Consider the following 21,187-nt stretch of genomic DNA (forward strand, 5'->3'; position numbering starts at 1 on the left):
TACGACCATTTGTTTTTGTTTTGGCCCATAAAGAAATTCCTTGTATGTTATAACATACTGCAATACTACTGGATTTTGAATATGACGCCTATTTATTAGCATTAATAAAATGCACAGTCCAATTTTTGCCGCATATTTTTATTTTTAGCAACAATAATGCATTGTAGAAGATATATAAAACGTTCAACTCTGATGCATCATCTCCTGTTTGGAAAAACAAAAGAAAAGAAAAAACAGACACACCGCTATCAACAAAATCTACTTTCGTTATAACAAAAAAAAGAGGAGGAGGGTGCTGTAACTCCATTGTGAACATACTGAATCTGTTGTGTCGCTGTCGTGGTCCTCACCAAAATGGCTGTCAAACTTTCTAAGAAATACTAACCAGAGGATCAGTTTTGTATTTACTTGGAAAATAACCTATTAGTAGTCCTCCTTTTTAACACCATTTGTTTAAAGCAATAAGCATATCAACACATTTTCTGACAGATAAAACACATAAAAGATAAATGCAATGTAAAGATGCCCCTTTCTCAGGGCCAATATGTCATTCTGGCTTGTATGGGCAACGATGCGGATCCAGTCTCCCACATGAAAGATGTTTTATTTAGGGTTGAGGGCAATTTTCCAGCACATGGGTTGAAATGTGGGCTGTTCCATGGATGTCAATTCTGATTTCCTTAATAAAAAAAAAATGCACTAGAGAAGCTCTTCATACGCTGTTTTCGGACATCAATATGGCAGCATCAGTTAGAAAGTTCCATTGTCTCTTGAATTCAACTAAACATCGGAAATGTTACGCTGCATTACAAACGCTATGTGCTGACTAGATGGATAGAATTGTCAACATACCATTGGCTGTAGAGTGTGTGTTTCATGTTGGGTGTCAATGATTTGAACACAACATACTGTATGGACTGACTGGATGGATGGAAGGCATGTACATCCACAAGTACTAATTAACCACAAGCTTACACAGACTGGTTCAATTCGTTATGCCCTCCACCCAAAAGTGAAAGTAGTAGTCAGGTTGGACTTCAACCGTTTATACCTGGACTGTACGCTATTGAAATCTTCTCGAAAAAACAACGGTGGTCTACAATGGGATGGAAGATTAGCACATTCCCAAAACGGAAGCTATTCTTGGCCTCTGTCAACCACAAAGGAATAACCATGACATGGAAATTAAAACATTTATCAAAGGGTGGGGAGAGAGGGAAGCAAAGAGAGACAAAAAGTGAAACAATCACATCACCTACAATAGAAGAAAGAAGTAATTTCTCTGGATGTTGAGAAAAATAGTTTTTGTTCTCTTTCCCAGTCAATCGTTTGCTCCCCTTGCCCTCGGTCTTGTCGTATCACTGTCCCTCCATCTTGTTAAAGGAGCAGGTGGAGATGGCGGGCGGGCGGCGGGTCACAGGGTGAGCTTGCAGTGACAGAGTTCTTTGTACATTTGCCTCCTCAGCCTGGGCATATCCAGCTGGCCGAAGCTGAACGGCTTGCCCTAGTTGCCAGACACTTGCAGTACTGTAGGACGGTGGGGGGCACATGAGGAAAAACACAGCAAGTTATTAGCGTGTAGCAACGACACAAGTAAAAAGTGTGCGTTCCTACAGTGCAGATCAACAGGCTCCATGTAGTAGGTGTGGGACATGCGGTCTAAAAAAGTATTTCCCATGAATGACCAAGACAGTTGGTCTTCGGAGATGTAAACCCACCCAATCGGTCTTTAAACACGTCCTTTTTTCCCCATGCATTGTGGCTGTGATTTCATATCATGTTAACGCGTTGATTGTTATACGCAGTTAAAAAAGTTTCTCTGCAAAATTAAACTCAATGCAGAATACAAGGAAACGTGATGCAATAAGAGATCAACACAAGAAAATAAATGAAATGTTAAATACAATATACAGATTCATAGAGCTTCCATGCAGACAGTGAGTAGATGAAATGCCTGTGTTTGCCTTGTGTATCTATGTGTGTGTGTATATAGTGCATTAGGGTGGGTGCAGTGGGTAATATTTGCATATCTAATCTACCAAAAATGTTGCAGATTACAGTGTTAATAAATGCTTGAAATATAAATATAGATTTAAGCTTATCTTTTTGTTCTCTCAAAGTGCAGCAGATTGATGCATTGATGCAGATTAGGGCAATCCGAATTCACACCCTAAGAACCTTTGCGACGCTCAAAACTGATTTTAAATGGCTTGCCTCTCAAAATTCCCAGCAAATGTATTAACTGGTTCATTTAAGTTCGCTTTGCATTTTTTCCTTACAATGTCATTATTAGCAGGCTATTACATTACATTGCATTTAGCTGACGCTTTTATCCAAAGCGACGTACAATAAGTGCTATGCGAACAATATCTTGTTTTTATTTATTTCATTGAATTACTGTCAGTCCTGCACAACCTTTGAATATTTAGCACACTTATATACAAATCTACCTCTTGTAATATCTGCACAGCTTTCCAACTCTCATATTTTTATTTTATTAAGAGTATTTTGTTATATTTTATTGTATGTAGTTTTTAGTATATCTATATTTCATGTTGATATAATGTTAAAATACACTGACAATTAATCTTAAATTGCGTTTATGTATGCACCATAGGCTAATTCCTTGCATGTGTAAACCTACTTGGCAATAAACCAGTTTCTGATTCTGATTAGCTGGAACTAATGTGTTTTCATTTAAGATAATAACCCATTTAAATGAAAACATTAAAAAGTATGCCTTTTTTTATTGAAGGACTAATATTATAACACTGCAAATTAAATCGTTATACTAGCCTACAATTGTAGTCTAGTAATAAAATAGTGTATACATTATTCGAATATAGGAATAGTAGATAGGATTACTTATTATATAGTACCTTATATTTAATCTTTTTTCCCTTTAGACCCTTGCGGTTTATTCTTAAAAACCCTTACCCACCCCCCATTTTCCCTCTGCTGGTCTATGGCCTTGTAGAGGGTAACGGGGTACAGAGGGTAACGGGGTACAGAGTCGCTTAGATAAGCGGGGGAGTGCATCTGACGAAGAGATAGGTTGTTGTGCTCCCTATCTCTGTTTCTTATCCTATATCTAATAGAACTGCTCGGGTCTTGATAGATTGAGTGGGGAAGTTCATGAGATCTTTCTAGAACAGTGGTTCCCAACCTTTTTTCCCCATGAGCCCCCCCCAAATGACTCCTGTTGGAAGTTGCGCCAAGAATAACTTTTATCCAATGACCTTTTCCCTCTGTCTGTCTGTATTCTCTTGTTCCGATTAACCCAGCCAAATCTCTTTCTTGTTTTGTATCTATATCTACGCCGGGATCCGGAGTCGAGGCTGATCCTCTTGCTGTAGTCCTGTGTCTTGGATCCTCTATCCTGAGTTCCGGGTTAAGTCGTGGACTTCGGGTCGTGGCTGAACCTGTCTCTGCGGTCCTGCCTTGGGTCTCGTCATGCTGCTTCCCTGATGGCTTCCACAGGATTGTAGCTGACATCCTCGTGGATTCATCTTCTTATTACAGACACATGCATTTCCTAACATTCGGTCTATATGCTGTAAAATGTATTATCTCTTCGATTTACACATGGCATCTATTGCACGTCTGTCCGTCCTGGGAGAGGGATCCTTCCTCTGTTGCTCTCCCTGTGGTTTCTCCCATGTTCCCCTTTAAACTGTGGGTTTTCTCTGGAAGTTTTTCCTTGTACGATGTGAGGGTCTAAGGACAGAGGGTGTCGTTTTTCTCATACTGATATTCTGAACAATCTGTGCTTTTGTATTTGCTGTAAAGTGTCTCTACTGTAGGCTATTTCTTATTATATGTACAGCACTTTGGCTCGACCAAAAATCGTTTATAAATGTGCTATATAAATAAAACTTGATTTGATTTGATTAGTCAGTGATTTATTTATGGTAATTCTTAACTAATCACGGTGCAAATAAGTTGGACAGCCCTGGTATGGGGGATGTGAGCTTTACCCAGCATAGTCTTCCATTAATCTGCACATGGACAATAACATGAGACTCACCTGTAGCACAAAAGCACCGCAGTCGCTGTCGTTGTTTTGACGACCCACATTCTGAAACAAACAATCCACAAAACATGAGCAACTCGCAGGACAATAGTTCAAGTACATAACAAAGCCATGGTAATGTGTGAGTGGCTGGCAGCGGCTCAGCCCACACAGAGAGCTTTGTGGAACTAGTAACCTGAAGCCGTGTCAAAAAGGAGACAAATCCATCAGAAACAGAGCTCACCATTTTGAAAAAGCCCTTCCATCCCGTCAAAAAGTCTTGCTGGTCTTTTTTGATGGCCTCCGCTTGCAGATACTTAAAAATGTGCTGTAAACAAAAACAGAAAGACTTGAGACAAACTCTAGTCACAGACTTGTTTTATTAAGGAAGTCTTTATTGCTTTCCATAACAAGAGAGCCCACTATGAATATAATTGATAACATTGAACCAGTGGAAAAGTTCAAATGATAACATGAAAAACATTTTCAGTAAAAGAAGCATTGAGGGTCTCCAATGGCTTTTATATCTTTTTTTCTCCAGAATAATCTACGACTAGGCGCCTGGGGTTGCTGTGTGGTCCTACCTTTGGGCAGCGTCTGTTGAGAGTCCGCTGAGAGTCAAAGTAAGTGATGGCTCGGCGAGGAATGTCCACACTGACCAGAGACCAGTGGACCTCCAGGTGGATGGGGATCAGCAGCAGGTCCTTCTGAAAGATGTCAACCTGACGGGGAGGAGAGGAGGGAGAACTGATGTAAATACTACTGTGAATAAAATGTATCCATACTTTGAAACGTTTGAACAAAGATGGTTAACCACTGAGACTATCGAGGCAGTACGATAAGCGTGTTGTCATTTCAGGGTCTCCTGTGTGTCTGTTGCTGCATGTTTGTGAAACTGATAGCTTATATTAGCTTAACTTAAGTAGATCTTGTTAAAGCTCTTGAACAACGTGAAGTAACTGCCTTCTTCATCTAATCACATGTTAGCACAGCTCAAGCACTCATAACTCTCCTTCTCTTAGCAACTCTCGGAAATTCCTGCTCCTTTTGGCTTTGCTAACAGTAGCTACCGTAGATTGATATCTGGCGATGGCTCTCCTCCCTCCCTCTGGTGCTCTCAACGGTTCAGTTTGTTCCCTGCCCCCTTTAGTGCTAACGGTAATTGTATTAAATGTAGAATAGTTGTTGGTTGGTGGCGGGGATTGTAGCGATAGAAGGGCGGCTCCTCATCTTAAAATGTCAGTCGTGAGCTAGGTTTAGTAACACGGAAAGGTAGCTTCAGTGCCGTTCTGATAAGGCGCAACTTGGTGAGCTCAATGGCATATGTGTGCGTGTGAGATTATTCACAAAGACAATGATTCATGAGGAACCAAACTAGTATTGATACAAATCTAAATTATTACTTTCATGGGTAGTTGCCCCCAAAAGACGTTTTTTCTCCTACTACCAATATCTCTAGGATTCATCTAAAAACTATTTTTCTGATTAGCTTTTATTTGTCTTACTTAACCAGCTCTTCGTTTCTCCTGTAGGTCTATCATTACTCAGATCTTAGTTATTTTCTAATGTGTTTGTTTCATTATTTTTAATTGTATTCCTGTGTGTGCTGTAAAAGCTATTTAGCTCAACTGTGTTGTACATAAAGTGCTATATCAATAAAGTTGATTTGAGTAAGAAAAATGGTCTAGCACAACTTCAACTTTGAGAGGATGCAGAAGACACAGGGTTCTGACACACTTACATTTTTCGTCCACCGTTTGACTCCATCATAGCCGTTTGTCCTTAGCTTGTCATAAAAGAAGCTGTTGAAAAAGTGAACCTGAAGGGGAGAATTAGGGTAGATTGTTTTGGGTTTTAATGTAGCTCAATAAAGTCTTTGCATGAATTCTGTTTCCGCATGACATATTTAATTAATTTCTTTACCTTGTCTGGCACAGAGTCCATGACCAGGTCACCATACATGTTCATGATCTGAACAACAAAAGAAGATTTAGATGTTCCCAAGATGTCCAAAATCAACATCGCAAAGTGATTCCAAAATTGCCAATAAATAAGAGTTGAATATATTTCCTTCCATGATGCTAATAAGCTTTTCCTTTCCTGCAATACCAATTCAAAATGTGTAAAGAGTGTGTTGTGTTACCTGGTCGTTGAGCCAGTTCTGTCCGTACAGCGTGCCGAGGTCGTCCATGGTGAGGACATGGCGTTTGTAGTTGACTCTGAATGTTTTAGCCAGGGCAGATCCCGACGAGCGCTGGAAGGATTGTATTAGGTGTTGGACCACGGCTTTCCTATGGAAGCAGAATCACAAACAGAGAAAAAAAATGCCTTTACCTACAGTACATAGTGTCACATCAGATGTTTATGGTTTACCAACCTCTGGATGCCCTAATGAATGTCATAAATTATTAAGTGGATTTTATAATATTTCTTGATGGAGAGTGGTGCAGGATGGTGTATTTTTTTAAAAAGCAATTGTCTTTTCCCATTGGATTTCGGAATACTGCAGAAAATAAACTAACATTTATGATACTTCAGCATGATAAACCTACTTTTATATTTGTTGAAATTGAAAAATATTGCCAGAAGTAAAAAGCCAACGTTTGCATTCCTTCACATTACAAATGCTAAGCTAAATGCAGACTCGTGTTCAGTGTGATGACGTTTAGAAGCCTCATTCAGGCCTTTGTTTGCAGCTGCCTGTGAGCCACTAAAAGCTTCAGACATTCATCAGTAGGGTAATTACTGACGTATTTTATGTCGTAGAACCAATCATGACCAACCACAGACCTTATGTCAGGCATCTAACTGAAAACTCATTGACAAAACTGTTGACTACCAGGGGAGAGAACCGGTATAGCTTGTTTCCTGGTTGTTGTTTTTTAGCCACACAATTGCACTGCCTGCCAACCCCATGTCAGAAGAAGTGTGTGTCTGACCTGTGTGGCTGTGAGAAGCTCTGGCTGAAGATGTCCTGAAGCTTCTCCACGATGTCATCCACATGGATGGGGATCAACTGCCGTACTGCTGTAGAGACTCTTCAAGGATCCCTTGACAGAAGAAAGAAACAGGGTTTCTTACACCTTTTCCAAAGTCAAATTCAAGCACTTTCAAGCATTTTTCAAGGTGCATTTTCCAGCTTTTCAAGCATCTTACAGCTGTTGTAAATTACATATTTATATACACATACTCACATGATTATTTCCCTACCTCACATTAAGGTAGGGTACTTTTAGGTTGGTAGTGAACGCAAGTCAGAGGTACATGGTGTACTTCTACTCCACTGCAGTTCAGAGGTACATGGTGTACTTCTACTCCACTACAGTTCAGAGGTACATGGTGTACTTCTACTCCACGACAGTTCAGAGGTACATGGTGTACTTCTACTCCTCTACAGTTCAGAGGTACATGGTGTACTTCTACTCCAATACAGTTCAGAGGTACATGGTGTACTTCTACTCCACTACAGTTCAGAGGTACATGGTGTACTTCTACTCCACGACAGTTCAGAGGTACATGGTGTACTTCTACTCCTCTACAGTTCAGAGGTACATGGTGTACTTCTCCTGCACAACAGTTCAGAGGTACATGGTGTACTTCTACTCCACTACAGTTCAGAGGTACATTGTGTACTTCTACTGCACTACATGTATTTAACACCTTTAGTTACTCTACAGATGTGGATGAATGATGTGAAATATAATGAAGTCTTAAATCAGACTTTAGTTCCACCTGGAGTAAATCCACAAGCTCCCCTGCAGTATACAAAGTTATTCAAACTAGCTGCACCTTTACCAGCTTTGAGAACACTTTCATGATCAATCATTATAAAACATATCATATATATTATTCTGACATGGACCAATCTGCACAACAACTACTTTTACTGTTGCTACTTTCACTATATTTAGATGAGAATACTTTTCTATTTTCACTTGAGGAACAAGTGTGCAGGACTTTTACTGTAACAGAGTATTCCTACACTCTGGTACTTCTACTTTTACTAAGTACAAGACCTGAGTACTTCTACTTTTACTCAAGTACACGATCTGAGTACTTTTACTTTTACTCAAGTACAAGATCTGAGTACTTCTACTTTTACTAAGTACAAGATCTGAGTACTTATAATTTCACTACAAGATCTGAGTACTTCTACTTTTACTAAGTACAAGATCTGAGTACTTCTACTTTTACTCAAGTACAACATCTGAGTACTTATCCACCTCTGGTAGTGTATTAGCCTGAATTGTAGCCACAAAATCACGCAGAGCTGCATAAAAATCGACTCACAATGGTAACAAGTGGAAAATAATATTTACAAATGTGTAAAATGATTTTAGGTAATGTTGACTACTCAAGACACCTGACTTATACATCTTCAAAGGAAGACTGTGTTCATTCTACAATTACATGGGATTAAAACAAAATGTAGTTTTACTTGTATAATACTTCAATTTTATATAAAAGACAGTTTGTTTTCATCTGTTTTCAAATAAACAAAGTATTGGCTTTCAGAATATTAAACTTGTTTCGGCAAATTCAGATGATAAATACAACTTTGAAGCTTCGGCATAATTACAAGCGGAGAACGGAGTAATTTAACGTCACAGCAAGCATAGCAACAGCCGGTGTTTATTGTGAGTGTTTCCCCGGTACACAAACGCAAAAATACACAAACACACTCGCGAGCTTCCCCGAGACCAGTAATACAAACGAAAATGTGTCTTCGGGTCAATGTGACTGATTTCGAGAGAGCAAGTCACATTTGGTTTAGGCACGAAACATACAGTAGAAATACATTGCTTTCAAAATCGCTCTGTGTCGAATCAATAGATTATATTTCATGACTATAACACGAAATGCCGTGAGTGCTTCATCCTCTGAACACCACACGATGGCGACTGTAACGCACATACCATAGGTACGCTCCTCTGAAATGATTGTCCCCTGCAATTATTATTATCCCTCAATCGAGTTTGCTATTCAGCTCGCTAACGTTAGCTTAAACAAACGTAACATGCAACGTTAGCCTAATCTAAAATGCTCTTCTACGGCGTACCTTTCATGTTGCTCGTCAGCGCAGACTCTCGCATCGTTATTTGTTGCAAACTTTGCAGGAGGCTACTCGTGGGCTTGACCCCAGTCTTAGCCGTCTTCTGCTAGCCAACGCTCGTTGAAACGGCAACCTCCTGGCACACAGTCATCTATCACTCTCATCAGAATGCCCAGGTCACACGTAACACAAACACTTGCAGGTCGCGCGCATAGCGCGGGAAGGCCGCAGCGGAGCTGTTTTATGTAGAAACGAAGCAATTCTTTTCTTTTAATCTAAAAAGCGAACTATTCAGTCAGACAGACATTTTTTGTAAAAGTAAAGCATTTACATTTTCAAGCACTTTAACTCAATTTCAAGCACCATTCCCAAAATTCAAGCACTTTCCCAACCTTGAAAACACCACGTCAAATTTCAAGCATTTTCAAGGATTTCAAGCACCCGTACGAACCCTGAAGAAAGAAGCAGTTATAATGTCACCTTTATCTTCATAGCAAGCCAGAAAAAAGCATACTTAACCATTGAAGAGGTCCTACTCTTTCCTTTTTACCTATCAAAAAGCAGTTTTACATGTATCTGCCTGACAGATGTTGATCCGTACCTGTGACACAACTCATGTGTTCCTCAGTCAGGGCCAGCTCCACAGGTTTGGCCTCCACTTCCCGCCTCCCTCTGTCCTCTGGCTTGTCTGGAGAGCAGCCATTCATCCGTTTATCTGACAGAGAAAAAGGAAATAAAGTATTTATCCAGTGAAGATTACATGTTTTGCAATGTCATGGCTCTGATCATTTGATACATTAACAGCATAAATTACACTCTGTGAAATCTCAATGAAAAAAGAAGGGGGGGGGGGGGGGAATCTTTGGGAGCCGTACAAATGTCAAGAATCTGCCATTGTTGATGTGCTTTCCCACAGCGGGCACAAATGCTACTGGAGTGCATCATCGTAATGTTAGCAGATAAAGAAATAAACCAACTCAAATCTCTTGTCATAATAAATACAAATGTATTTCCATGCCGTCACAGTAACAGTAACCCATCCTATACAATTAACCATTGTTGTTCTCTACCGTCCACCAGGCGCCTTGGGGGACTTCTTGGAGGAATTAGATAATCTCCTCTCACACATCCCAGAAACTGGCCCTCCCGCTGCACTTCTCGGAGACTTCAACCTCCAGACAGGGAAGACATCTGAACTAACATCTCTTTTAACCGCCTTTGCTTTCTCACTGTCTCCATCCCCACCAACTGATAAAGCTGGCAATGTCCTTGATCTCATATTCTCAAGGAACTGCACCACGTCTAACCTCTCTGTAAACCCGCTCCACACATCCGATCACTTCTTCATTTCATTCTCTCTACCCCTTTCCAAACATAACAAATAGGGATGTCCCGATCACCTTTTTTTGCTCCCGATCCGATTCCGATCATTTGATTTTGACAATCTGCCGATACCGATTTTTCCCGATCCGATCTTTATGCAATGCATTAAGAGAAAAAAAAAAGGTAACAGATAACGGCTGGTCATCCAACGCGATGAATTCAGCTATCTTGGCTGTTATTGTGTTGGCCTTTTCACTGTTCTGGGGCAGTTTCTCTTTCCTTTTGAAAGTCTCTGAAAGTGTCGGTTGTTTCAGTGCCGTTACCTGAGTGGCCGCTGTGTACTCGCCGTGTTGTTGTTGGCGTTTGTTTCTCAGGTAGCGTATTAGATTGTTCGTGTTGAACGTAGCTCTGTTCTTTTCACAACACGGAACCTCTGCCTTGCAAACATTGCATCTGGCTGTTACACTGCCTTCGCTTTCAATTTTATAATACTTCCATACTCCTGACATTTTCTCTGTCCCGACTCCCGAGTCACCAGCTGAACGTAGCCTCTCGTTAGCTTACTGCTACTATTAGACACTGCGCCCACTCTGTTGCCAGAAAAATCCCGATCCCCGATTTTTTTCTCCCGATCCCCGATTTTTGGAAAATCACGTGATCGGCTCCGATCCCCGATCACGTGATCGGATCGGGACATCTCTAATAACAAACTAATCTCTTCTCATCCTGCACCTGTCTGCCGTAACCTCCGTTCCCTCTCCCCCTCTACCTTTGCCTCATCGGTGCTCTCAGCCCTCCCTTCCTCTGACTCGTTCCAACTTCTGCCTCCAAACTCTGCTGCAGAAACTCTCCTCTACTCTCTCATCCTCTCTGTCCTCTCACATCTCGGCAGGTTCGTCAGTCCCCTCCTGCTCCCTGGCTAAATGATGCACTGCGTGCTAATAGAACCGTCCTTAGGGCAGCAGAGCGGAAACGGTGGAAATCCAAACACCATGACGACCTCCTAACCTATCAGGCTCTCCTCTCCTCTTTCTCTGCTTCGATCTCTCAGACAAAATGCACTTTCTTTCAAGATAAGATCCAATCTTCCTATTCCAATCCCAAAAAACTATTTTCCATCTTTTCCACCCTCTTGGACCCTGCCAAAGCCCCTTCCCCCTCCTCCCTTCTGTCAAGCGACTTTGTTAACTACTTTGAAAAAAAGGTTGATGAAATTAGCTCTTCTTTTTCTGACTCACCTTTACTCACCGCTGGGTCACAAGACCCTCCTTTCACCCACACACTAACCTCCTTTCCCCTCTCTCTCCAAGTGAGGTTCTTACCCTCATTACTTCTGCCCGTCCTACCACCTGTCCTCTGGACCCTATCCCGTCAAACCTCCTTCAGACTATCGCTCCTGATATTCTACCGTTTCTCACCCATTTCATCAACACTTCTCTAACTTCTGGTCACTTTCCAAACAGTATCAAGGAGGCAAGAGTAAACCCTCTCCTAAAGAAACCCACTCTCAACCCGTCTGATGTTATAAACTACAGGCCTGTCTCTCTCCTCCCGTTCCTGTCTAAAACACTTGAACGTGCTGTCTTTAAACAACTCTCCTGTTATCTCCATCAGAACAACCTTCTGGATCCACACCAGTCTGGTTTCAAGGCAGGTCACTCCACAGAAACTGCTCTCCTTGCTGTCACTGAGGAACTGCACACTGCTAAAGCAGCATCCCTCTCCTCTGTCATCATCCTTTTGGACCCGTCTGCTGCATTCGACACGGTGAACCATCAGATCCTCCGTTGCACTCTCCAAAAACGTGGAGTTTCAGGCACTGCACTTTCCCTCCTCACCTCATACCTCAAAGACCGCACCTACAGGGTAACTTGGAGAGGGTCCGAGTCTGACCCTTGTCAATTACCTACAGGGGTCCCTCAGGGCTCTGTTCTTGGTCCCCTCCTCTTCTCCTTGTACACAAACTCGCTCGGATCAGTCATTAGCCCGCATGGTTTTTCATACCACTGCTACGCTGATCGACACCCAACTAATTCTGTCCTTTCCCCGCTCAGAGACCCAGGTCGTCGCACGCATCTCTGCTTGTCTCTCAGTGGATGTCTGCTCACCACCTCAAGCTCAACCTTGACAAGACTGGACTGCTTTTCCTTCCGGGAAAAGATTGTCCCACTCTTGACCTAACAATCAACATCGGCACCTCTGTTGTTTCCCCGACTCAGACTGCAAGGAATCTGGGTGTGACCCTAGATACCAAACTGTCCTTCAGTGCAAACATCGCTGCTACAACCCGCTGCTGCAGATACACACTTTACAACATCAGGAGGATACGACCCCAGCTGTCCCAGAAAGCCACGAAGGTTCTGGTCCAGGCTCTCGTCATCTCACGCCTAGACTACTGCAACTCCCTCCTGGCTGGTCTACCTGCATCTGCCATCCGACCTCTGCAGCTCATCCAGAATGCAGTGGCTCGTCTGGTCTTCAACCTTCCAAAATGTTCCCACACCGCTCCTCCGCTCACTTCACTGGCTTCCAGTAATTGCTAGAATCCATTTCAAAACAATGGTACTTGCGTACCATGCTGCGAATGGATCTGGCCCTTCCTACATCCAGGTCATGGTTAAACTGTACACCCCAGCGCGTGCACTTCGCTCTCTGCATCAGCTAAACGGCTCGCTGCGAGGGGGACCCAAGTTCCCATCAGCAAAACTTGGGTTTGCTATCCTGGCTCCAAAATGGTGGAATGAGCTCCCCATTGAAATCAGGACAGCAGATAGCTTGCACATCTTCCGGCGCAGACTGAAAACTCATCTCTTTCGACTCCACTTCGAGCGATATAATTACTAGGGATCGACCGATATGGCCGATACCGATTATTAGTAATCAAGGAGACTGATAACCGATATTTGGAACCGATATACATTTGCCGTAAAATCTTGGTGTCAAAATGTAGAATAACAACTCAACACAACTTCTTTGAAATGCATTTAAGCATAGCCTATATTATGTTTAATTAACTTTTGAACATCTTACAACTGGTTTCCTCTCTGTGCCCTTTTCTTTAGTGCAGTCATCTGCAATGAGTTAGAGAGAGACAAGAAGTAGGGCTGCAGGCTGACATGCTTAACTAACAATAATGCTTAATTTATTATATCTGTCTATCTAGTATAAAATCCCAATAAGCTGCTAGCAACTGCAAAACACTAGTGCTAGCTAATGTTTTGAAAACTATTAAAAGTGAGGCTATTACAGTAGACCTAACGTTAGTCTAGTAGCCTCACTTCTAATATTTTGCTAAACATTTGCTAGATACATGTTGGCTAGCTAATGAGCTTCACATATCAACCTGAAAAACTGCGAGGCTCCACTCGCAGCCCCTCCCCCCCACCACAGTTACTCCGCTGCGAGACGCTGCACGCACCCCCAACTCTGACTGACTTCCCGCGTCCCTGTGTAACTGGGAAACTGATAGAATCATAAAATCATGGTGTTTTTGCAACTTCAGCATAGGGGATAGGGATGTTTATTGAACTTCGGTTTAACACATGTATGGCTCTGCCGCTCAGCGCTGCTGCTTGCTTCAGTCTGTGTCTGCGTTCTTTCGCACCTGCTTGTAATCTGAGAAGGTCCCGCCTCTCTGGCTGGCTCCCGCCAGGAAAATCTTCAGTAATAGCCTATCAGATAGCGCTGTGGGCGGGACATTGCTCGTGTACACAGAGTGGTGACTGCAGCCAGAGAAACGGCCGCATCAGAGCCAATGTTTTATCGGCAATTTGATTAAAAAAAGGCCGATACCGATAATCGGTCAAATGCGGAATATCGACCCCTAATAATTACTAACAAATAACTGCCAACAGAGCACTTATATACTAATAAAGGACTGGCTTATCTATAGTCAGTTGAGTAGCACTTGAAATGTTTGGCTCTATGAAACCTGATGTACTTATATGATTCTGTTTTCTTCAAGGTTGTATCTTCCTGGTCGAATTTACTTATTGTATGTCGCTTTGGATAAAAGCGTCAGCTAAATGCAATGTAAAAATGTGGATTTATCGGCCACCTGAAATAGTCCTCACCAAACAATATCCTCCGGTTTAGAGGATTATAAATACTACACTGTTAAGCTGTTTAAAAAAATTGAAATATGTTGTGAGGCGTTTTAAAAGATGTTCAGTAGCAACCTAATGGCCAGCTCATGGTCAGAAAGTTTTGATAAACAAAAATGGTTGCAGGGTTTTTGGCAGTGTATTGCATGTTAACTCCCCAAATTTCAGATTTTAGTGACAAACCGCTCTTACAAGATTAGCACAGCACCCAAAACACAAAAAAGACACTTGGCTTCTGACCCTGAAAAAGTTCCTGGTGGAAACACTGTTGGATGATTTGGTCTTTACATGCAATTAATTTGATGTAGATTTGTTTGTATTAAGAAAAACAAAGAACCTTGCCATTGAAACATATTCAGTACGTGTGTTAGAAGTGAACGATCAGTACCTCTCTCAGAGTCTGTGAACATCTCGTCGTTGCTGTCCTCCTCTCCGTCGGAGTACGGAGACTGCTGGTACCTTTTTGTCCTCCTCTGCTTGCCGTACAAGTGGTGCGCTCTCTGCCGGTAGCGGAGCCCCTGGGAGCAGACCCACTGCGCCCGCTGACGCCAGCTCTTCCAGTGCCTGGTGAGCCGGAAGCCCAGGCCTCGATGGGTCCTCAAACGCTGCCAGCGCCTCTTCTGAACCCGGTACCTGCTGAGGGGGGGCCGGAACACGTCACCCCCCTCGGCCTGGGAGGCGGCAGCGCCCCCAGCGACGTCGTCCCCATCTTGTGCCTTCTGTTGTGGTCCATGGTGGTGTAGGTGTGAGTGAGGGAGCTCGCTGGACTGGGAGGGAAAGTCTGGGATCTCCCACTCCAACGGCGCCTGGTCTCCGCCATCTTCCGGCTCCTCTTCATCATTCTCCTCTTCATCCTCCTCCTCTTCCTCCTCCTCGTCGTTTTCCCAGCCCTTGCCCTCAAACTCTAACTCGTCCTCGCCATCCAGATTGTTATCTTCCTCCTCATCACCCATTGCCTTGATCCTAACAATACCATCCTCCTCCTCTTCCTCCTCCTCCACATACTCGCCCGTCCACACCTTCTCTTTCTGCCCCAGTCGGAGGTGCATGGGGCTGGGTACGCTATGGCCCGACACTGGGACGATGAGGTGGTCCCCAGGAATCCCACCTGGATACAAACATTGACTATCATCAGCTACATTTCTTCCCAAAAAATATTTAATTTTTGGGTTACAATTTTTTATAAATAATACACATGCTGTCTAAAACCTGACATTTATTTCAAATTTGAGTTATAATGTGCTTGTTATAATATACATTTAGAAAAAGTAATTGTGTATTGTGATATCCGATTAGGACTGCACGACTTTACTTCATATTATTATATTGACTTGCAATGCAATTGCGATTGAATTTGAGATATTAAAAATAATACAAAATGAATAACAATTAGTATTTAAATGACCATGGTGTGACTTTAAAAAAAAGGTTCTGTACAAAACTGGGATTTATATTTCTCATTATGATACAGTTCCATTAAAAGAAAATGCTAATGGATAATATGCAGAAAGGTCATTATTTTTCTTAGCAGAGGTGTGTTCGAGTATTAACAAACTCTGAAAAGTATTCAACCAAGCCGTGCAATAATACTCGATAACACAGCGCTACTAAGCAAAATAATGACCGTTGCTAAGGATGATCAAGGGAGAGAGGGTATGTACGAACTAACAGTAACAGGGTATGGGTTCTGGCGTGGAAAAAGAAAATGTGCATAGACTTGGACACAGAAAACCTTCATTTTAAGTTACGTTGTTGCAGTTCCAGAATCTGGTATTCAACTGAGCTGTGTAATAAAAATAAATTATCATGCAGCTAGCAGGAATGTAAACATTAACGATTGATAAAAAGCCCACCTCCTCCAGTGTCGTCCTGCCCCACAGCGGTCAGACCCAGGTCACCCTGCCAGCGGTTCTGGGCCAGGCTACCGCCACTGTCTCGCATTGTCCACGGACAACCCACAACCTGCGCCAGCTCGTCACCTGCAGACCACAAACACAGTTTACTTTACTTTCTCTCGAAATGCAGATGTTAAAAAAGGTTATCCGGCATGCTCCACACTAGTCACATTGGTAATTTATAAGATTTAGTTGTGCCATGTTTCTCCTAAATGATGTTCATCACCACATTCTGGGAAAATGAAATATCAAGTGTTCTAATTAAAAACACCATGTGATTAAACGAAGGGTAAGAGGAAACATCTTTTAAAATCAGCTGCCTTAGGAGAAAATGGGAAACCAATAATTGACCTGAAATCCAGCAGTAGATAACATTTTCACATGTAGAAGTGGACAGAAAAACAACTGTGACATAATCAAAGTCCCTTTATGATAAAAAATATCCGTGGGTATCAGATAATCCTTCTGAGCTGCGGAGTAAGGTTGGGGCACATTACACCTCAGCAGTGGTTTAGAGTAACTGAGTAGATTTACTCAAGTACTGTACTTAAGTACAATTTTGAGGGACGACTTAGACTTTACTTGGGTATTTCAATGTGTTGCTACTTTGTACTACCCCACTACAATTCTGAGGTAAATGGTGTACTTTTACTCCAGTACATTGCCTTTATAATAATCCTATAATAATCCTTATATTTATTATAGCGCTTTATCAATGACTCTCAAAGCGCTTTACAAATACACATTACACATACATACATACATGTAATGGTCATCGACTTTAACGTGAAATATAATCAACTCTTAAAGCAGACTTTAGTTACACCTGGAGTAAATTCACAAGCTACCCTGCAGTATACAAAGTCATGAAGCTTTACCAGCTTTGATAAACACTTTAATACTATAATATAAGCATGCAATTTGTATTATATTGAAATGGATCAATCTGCACAATGAGTACTTTTACTTTTGGTACTTTAAGTATATTTTTATGCTGATTCGTCATTTTACTTGAGTAACATTTTGATTGCAAGACTTTTACTTGTAACAGAGTATTCCTACAGTCTGGTACTTCTTTTACTCAAGTACAAGATCTGAGTACTTCTTCCACCTCTGCACCTCAGCAAAGCACCCTTCATGCTCTATAATGACAGGGCTGCAATTGGAAAAACAAGCGGGAAATTGCAACACTTTACCACGAAATGTAAATAAGAATTACCTATGACCTCCCAACGGACAATTGATAATGTGCATAAATAATACCTGCTTAAAAAAGTAATTAAACCTAATTGTTCTTGTTGACATAGGACAAGCGTTTAGCAAGCAACACTTGGTTTACATTATACACATTTCATTCATAATGCATATGGCTGTGTTACAGCAGAGCAGCTTTGTAACACCGGGACTGTCGTCACCATGTGCACCTGGTCGGAAAGCGGATATGTAACTTAGCCTGCTAGCTACACTGGGTACGAGTATAACTAAACAAATGGGCGAATTAGCTTTTATTAAAGTGCATAATTTGCTGCAGGGGATATGTTTTTAAAAAGCTGCTCTATGAAGGGGACAATTCTTTCCGGTGCAGGAAATAGTCACTACCCAGGCTAGCTTGTTCGCATTTAGCGCTAGCAGCATCACCGTCACAGTTTCAGCACTTAAAACCGAAATAAAAACCCAATTAACTGCAAACTGTGTTTTGTATGTAACTATAACTATCCGAAGCCCCCGCAACACCATTTATAACCAACTGAAATAACCATAGCTCTCCAATAATCCGTTGTCTATGCTAGCTAGCATGTTAGCTGGTTAGCTATGTTGTCGTTAGCTAGCTAGAAGGGAGCTGCCATGTTAGCAACAACAAAATAAAACGCCCGGCTTTACTGTAGTGCTTCCAAAGCTAGGTGTTCATATCATATGCTTACCGTTGGACTGCAGATTTATATGAATGTGTGTCCAGCTGCTTCCAACTGAATGTTGGGCGTGCTTAATTTAGTCAGGGTATCGAACCAAAACAAATGCTAATTTACGTTAAACCTCATTCAATGAAGTCAGGTGTGCAGGAGCCAGATGTCACCTCCTTGAGAACTTTGATTTATTTTAGGTCTTCCGGTTCAACGAACAAATTAAACACTAAACATTAAGTATAGATTGCAGACAGAGATCTGTGTGAAATCGACACGAAAATCTATAAGAAGTGAAAAAGAACGAGATGCGCTGAGCCGGATCACTGCAGATTTTTCGCTCTCATGTCTACAACAAGTCCGTCGCGCAGCAATGGCGTCATCGAGAGTATCATCAGGATCTGATCAGGATAAGGGTTTTGACCCCCCACTTTTTCTATTGACACAATTGCTCATGTTGTATTTTAACAATTGGATTCGGTATGAGTTTATGAAAGTTATATGTTTTACCGGGTGGTGTAAAGTACCTAGGTACATTTACTAGTAGCCTACTATAGTGTACAATGTTGAGATACTAGTATTTTACTTGAGTATTTAAATGTGTTGCTACTTTGTACTTCTACTCCACTTCAATTCAGAGATAAATGGTGTAATTTTACTCCACTACACGTATTTAATACCTTTAGTTACTTTGCGGATTTGGATTAATGATATGAAATATAATCAAGTCTTAAATCAGACTTTAGTTCCACCTGGAGTAAATCCACAAGCTACCCTGCAGTATACAAAGTCATTCAAACTAGCTGCACCTTTATCAGCTTTGAGAACACTTTCATGTCACATCAATCATTATAAAACATATCATATATATTATGATTAATTTTACTTTTGCTACTTTAAGTATATTTTAAAGCAAATACTTTTCTACTTTTACTCATGTAACATTTGTAATGCAGGACTTTTACTTGTAACAGAGTATTTCTACACTCTGATACTTCTACTTTTAGTCAAGTACAATATACTTGAGTAATTTTTCTACCTCTGGTTTTACAAGAATAAAGTAGGTTGGCAGGTTTTGTATAAATAAAGAAAACGTGTTCTTAGGTTATTATCACAGTGTTCAACTTTGATTATAAATTGTAAATCTCTCTTCCTGGCAGTCGATTAAACATTTGTTCAATAACATCATCTCTTGAAGAAGAATCTCGGTGTTTCTGATAACGTTTTTTAGATTCACTTTACACTAATTTTGATGAGACTTTTGTTAAGTTATAGTTTGGGTCACAACTTAAAACACATGATAATAAAGCTATATTTGACAATGAGATGAGGTATTATTTGTATCGAACGATAATTTATAGTAAATATTCTGAAGCTTATTTCTAACTGCTGTACCAAAAGGTGGCAGCATAATCATTATGTTAAGACTGTGAGGCCAGACAACACATTTCATGAATTACAATAAAAATGAAGATGGTTTTAAGATTCTCCGAGTTGAAAAAAAAAAGGAACATTATTCTCTCAAATGAGTTAATTTGGCTTCGAAGACATGACCACAAGTACTCTTCGCTCATTTTAGATTCTGACCAAAACGAAATGTTCTTATTTGCAAAGGTAAGACCTGAAATGAGCCACAAGAGGCAGACATTCAGTTTATGCTTTTATTGTTAGTCGTCTTTACTGATTGTAATGGTCTTTATACGAGTCCTCATTATGATCTCTGTTTACTACTGTGATTCTATAACTATGCAAATAGATTGTAAGAAAAACAATAATAAATATGATGTGATTAATTCCAAGTAATACTCACGGTCGGTAATCATGCAGCAAAAATGTAATGGTGTTAATGGGCAAAGGAAAAGAGGAGAGTCGGTATTCCTTACATTGTTCTTTATTCAGTGAAACGGTATGGGTAATACAAAGCAACCAAAGCAATAGCAAAAAAACACAGGTTGGTTATATCATATATGCAGGATCAAAAGGAATCCATTTGGGGGTAAAATGCTTTTGAACCATTACAGATTTACACATTAACACCAAAATCATGATCTCATTGCATTTTAAAGCAACAGAAGGCGCAGGCACTTTAAAAGAAGGATGAGCGGGCATGGAGTTTTAAAAGATCTTTTGGTCCAAACTTGTCATGACCCTCCCAACCCAGTTAAGCTTCGGATTCACACAGAGGGTAGCACCTTTCATCGTGATCAGACTGAAATAAATAAGTAAAAGGAGGAAGGAAAGGGAATAAAATAACAGATTAAAACCAAATACAAAGTAGGAAATGGAGACTCAAAATCTTACTGTATTTAATGAGAAAAAGGACATTTGTGAAGTTCTTTTTAAACTAATTCTGCTTATTATTCTACATATAAATGTAAGGATTAACTTACACGGCTGCAGTCATTGAGCATCTGTTGTCGGTCATGTAATACGAGCGGACGTACTTTTTGTTCAAATTTCGCGGGTGGTAATCGAAGCAGCAGTCGTCAAGACCACTAACATCTGGAGAAAGAAAAAAAGTATAATGAGTTGAGAAGTGTAACAGAAAATGTTTTAAAGAATAACATCTTAAGTCATCTTACTGTTGCAGAACACCGAGGCGAATAGAGCGTGTCCCAGGATGCAGAGCAGGATGATGTGACTGGTCCTCATGGTGGCTTCTGGAGATGTTTCTGGATGTGATGATGGAGGTTAATATCAAACCACTCCTCGTCTGCAGGAAAGTGCTTCTGACAAAAAGGTGGTGGGGTGTTGTGTTTATCACGATTGAAAAAGTATTTTAAAAAAAGAAGGTGTTGCTGGTGTAAAGGAAGGAGGACATTGTGGTTTTAAGGCGACTTTTTGCCTTTTACTTTTGCTACTTTAAGTATATTTTGATGCTAATACTTTTCTACTTTTAC

General features: G+C 41.0%; 2 protein-coding genes across 2 annotated transcripts; both read right to left on the reverse strand.

Moving 5' to 3' along the window:
* Positions 1–128: 128 nt before the first annotated feature.
* Positions 129–18,659, reverse strand: senp3b (SUMO specific peptidase 3b). The gene is given in 14 exon segments (XM_034106125.1): positions 129–1,504; positions 1,507–1,527; positions 4,028–4,078; positions 4,257–4,340; positions 4,597–4,734; positions 5,754–5,831; positions 5,936–5,983; positions 6,156–6,303; positions 6,952–7,030; positions 7,033–7,062; positions 9,667–9,780; positions 14,880–15,599; positions 16,345–16,470; positions 18,309–18,659. Coding segments are annotated over 13 exon segments (1,689 nt in total). The 5' UTR covers positions 16,433–16,470; positions 18,309–18,659; the 3' UTR covers positions 129–1,414.
* A 1,503-nt stretch (positions 18,660–20,162) lies between these two features.
* On the reverse strand, positions 20,163–21,032 carry LOC117463840 (C-C motif chemokine 5-like). The gene is made up of 3 exons (XM_034106313.2): positions 20,870–21,032; positions 20,678–20,789; positions 20,163–20,496 (listed from the first exon to the last, which is right to left on the reverse strand). Exons 1-3 carry the CDS (start codon positions 20,937–20,939, stop codon positions 20,403–20,405), a joined length of 276 nt encoding a protein of 91 aa, XP_033962204.1. The 5' UTR covers positions 20,940–21,032; the 3' UTR covers positions 20,163–20,402.
* Positions 21,033–21,187: the final 155 nt, after the last annotated feature.

The sequence above is a fragment of the Pseudochaenichthys georgianus genome, chromosome 18, assembly GCF_902827115.2.
Source record: "Pseudochaenichthys georgianus chromosome 18, fPseGeo1.2, whole genome shotgun sequence".
In the NCBI taxonomy this organism is placed as follows: Eukaryota; Metazoa; Chordata; class Actinopteri; order Perciformes; family Channichthyidae; genus Pseudochaenichthys; species Pseudochaenichthys georgianus.

What these genes read in the sequence shown, in the direction of transcription:
- LOC117463840 (XM_034106313.2), bottom strand. Translation starts at nt 20,939, where the DNA reads ATGAGGACCAGTCACATCATCCTGCTCTGCATCCTGGGACACGCTCTA. An exon ending in CGCCTCGGTGTTCTGCAACA is followed by an intron (nt 20,790 to 20,869) that starts GTAAGATGACTT and finishes TTCTTTCTCCAG; the next exon opens with ATGTTAGTGGTCTTGACGAC. An exon ending in TGCTCAATGACTGCAGCCGT is followed by an intron (nt 20,497 to 20,677) that starts GTAAGTTAATCC and finishes TATTTATTTCAG; the next exon opens with TCTGATCACGATGAAAGGTG.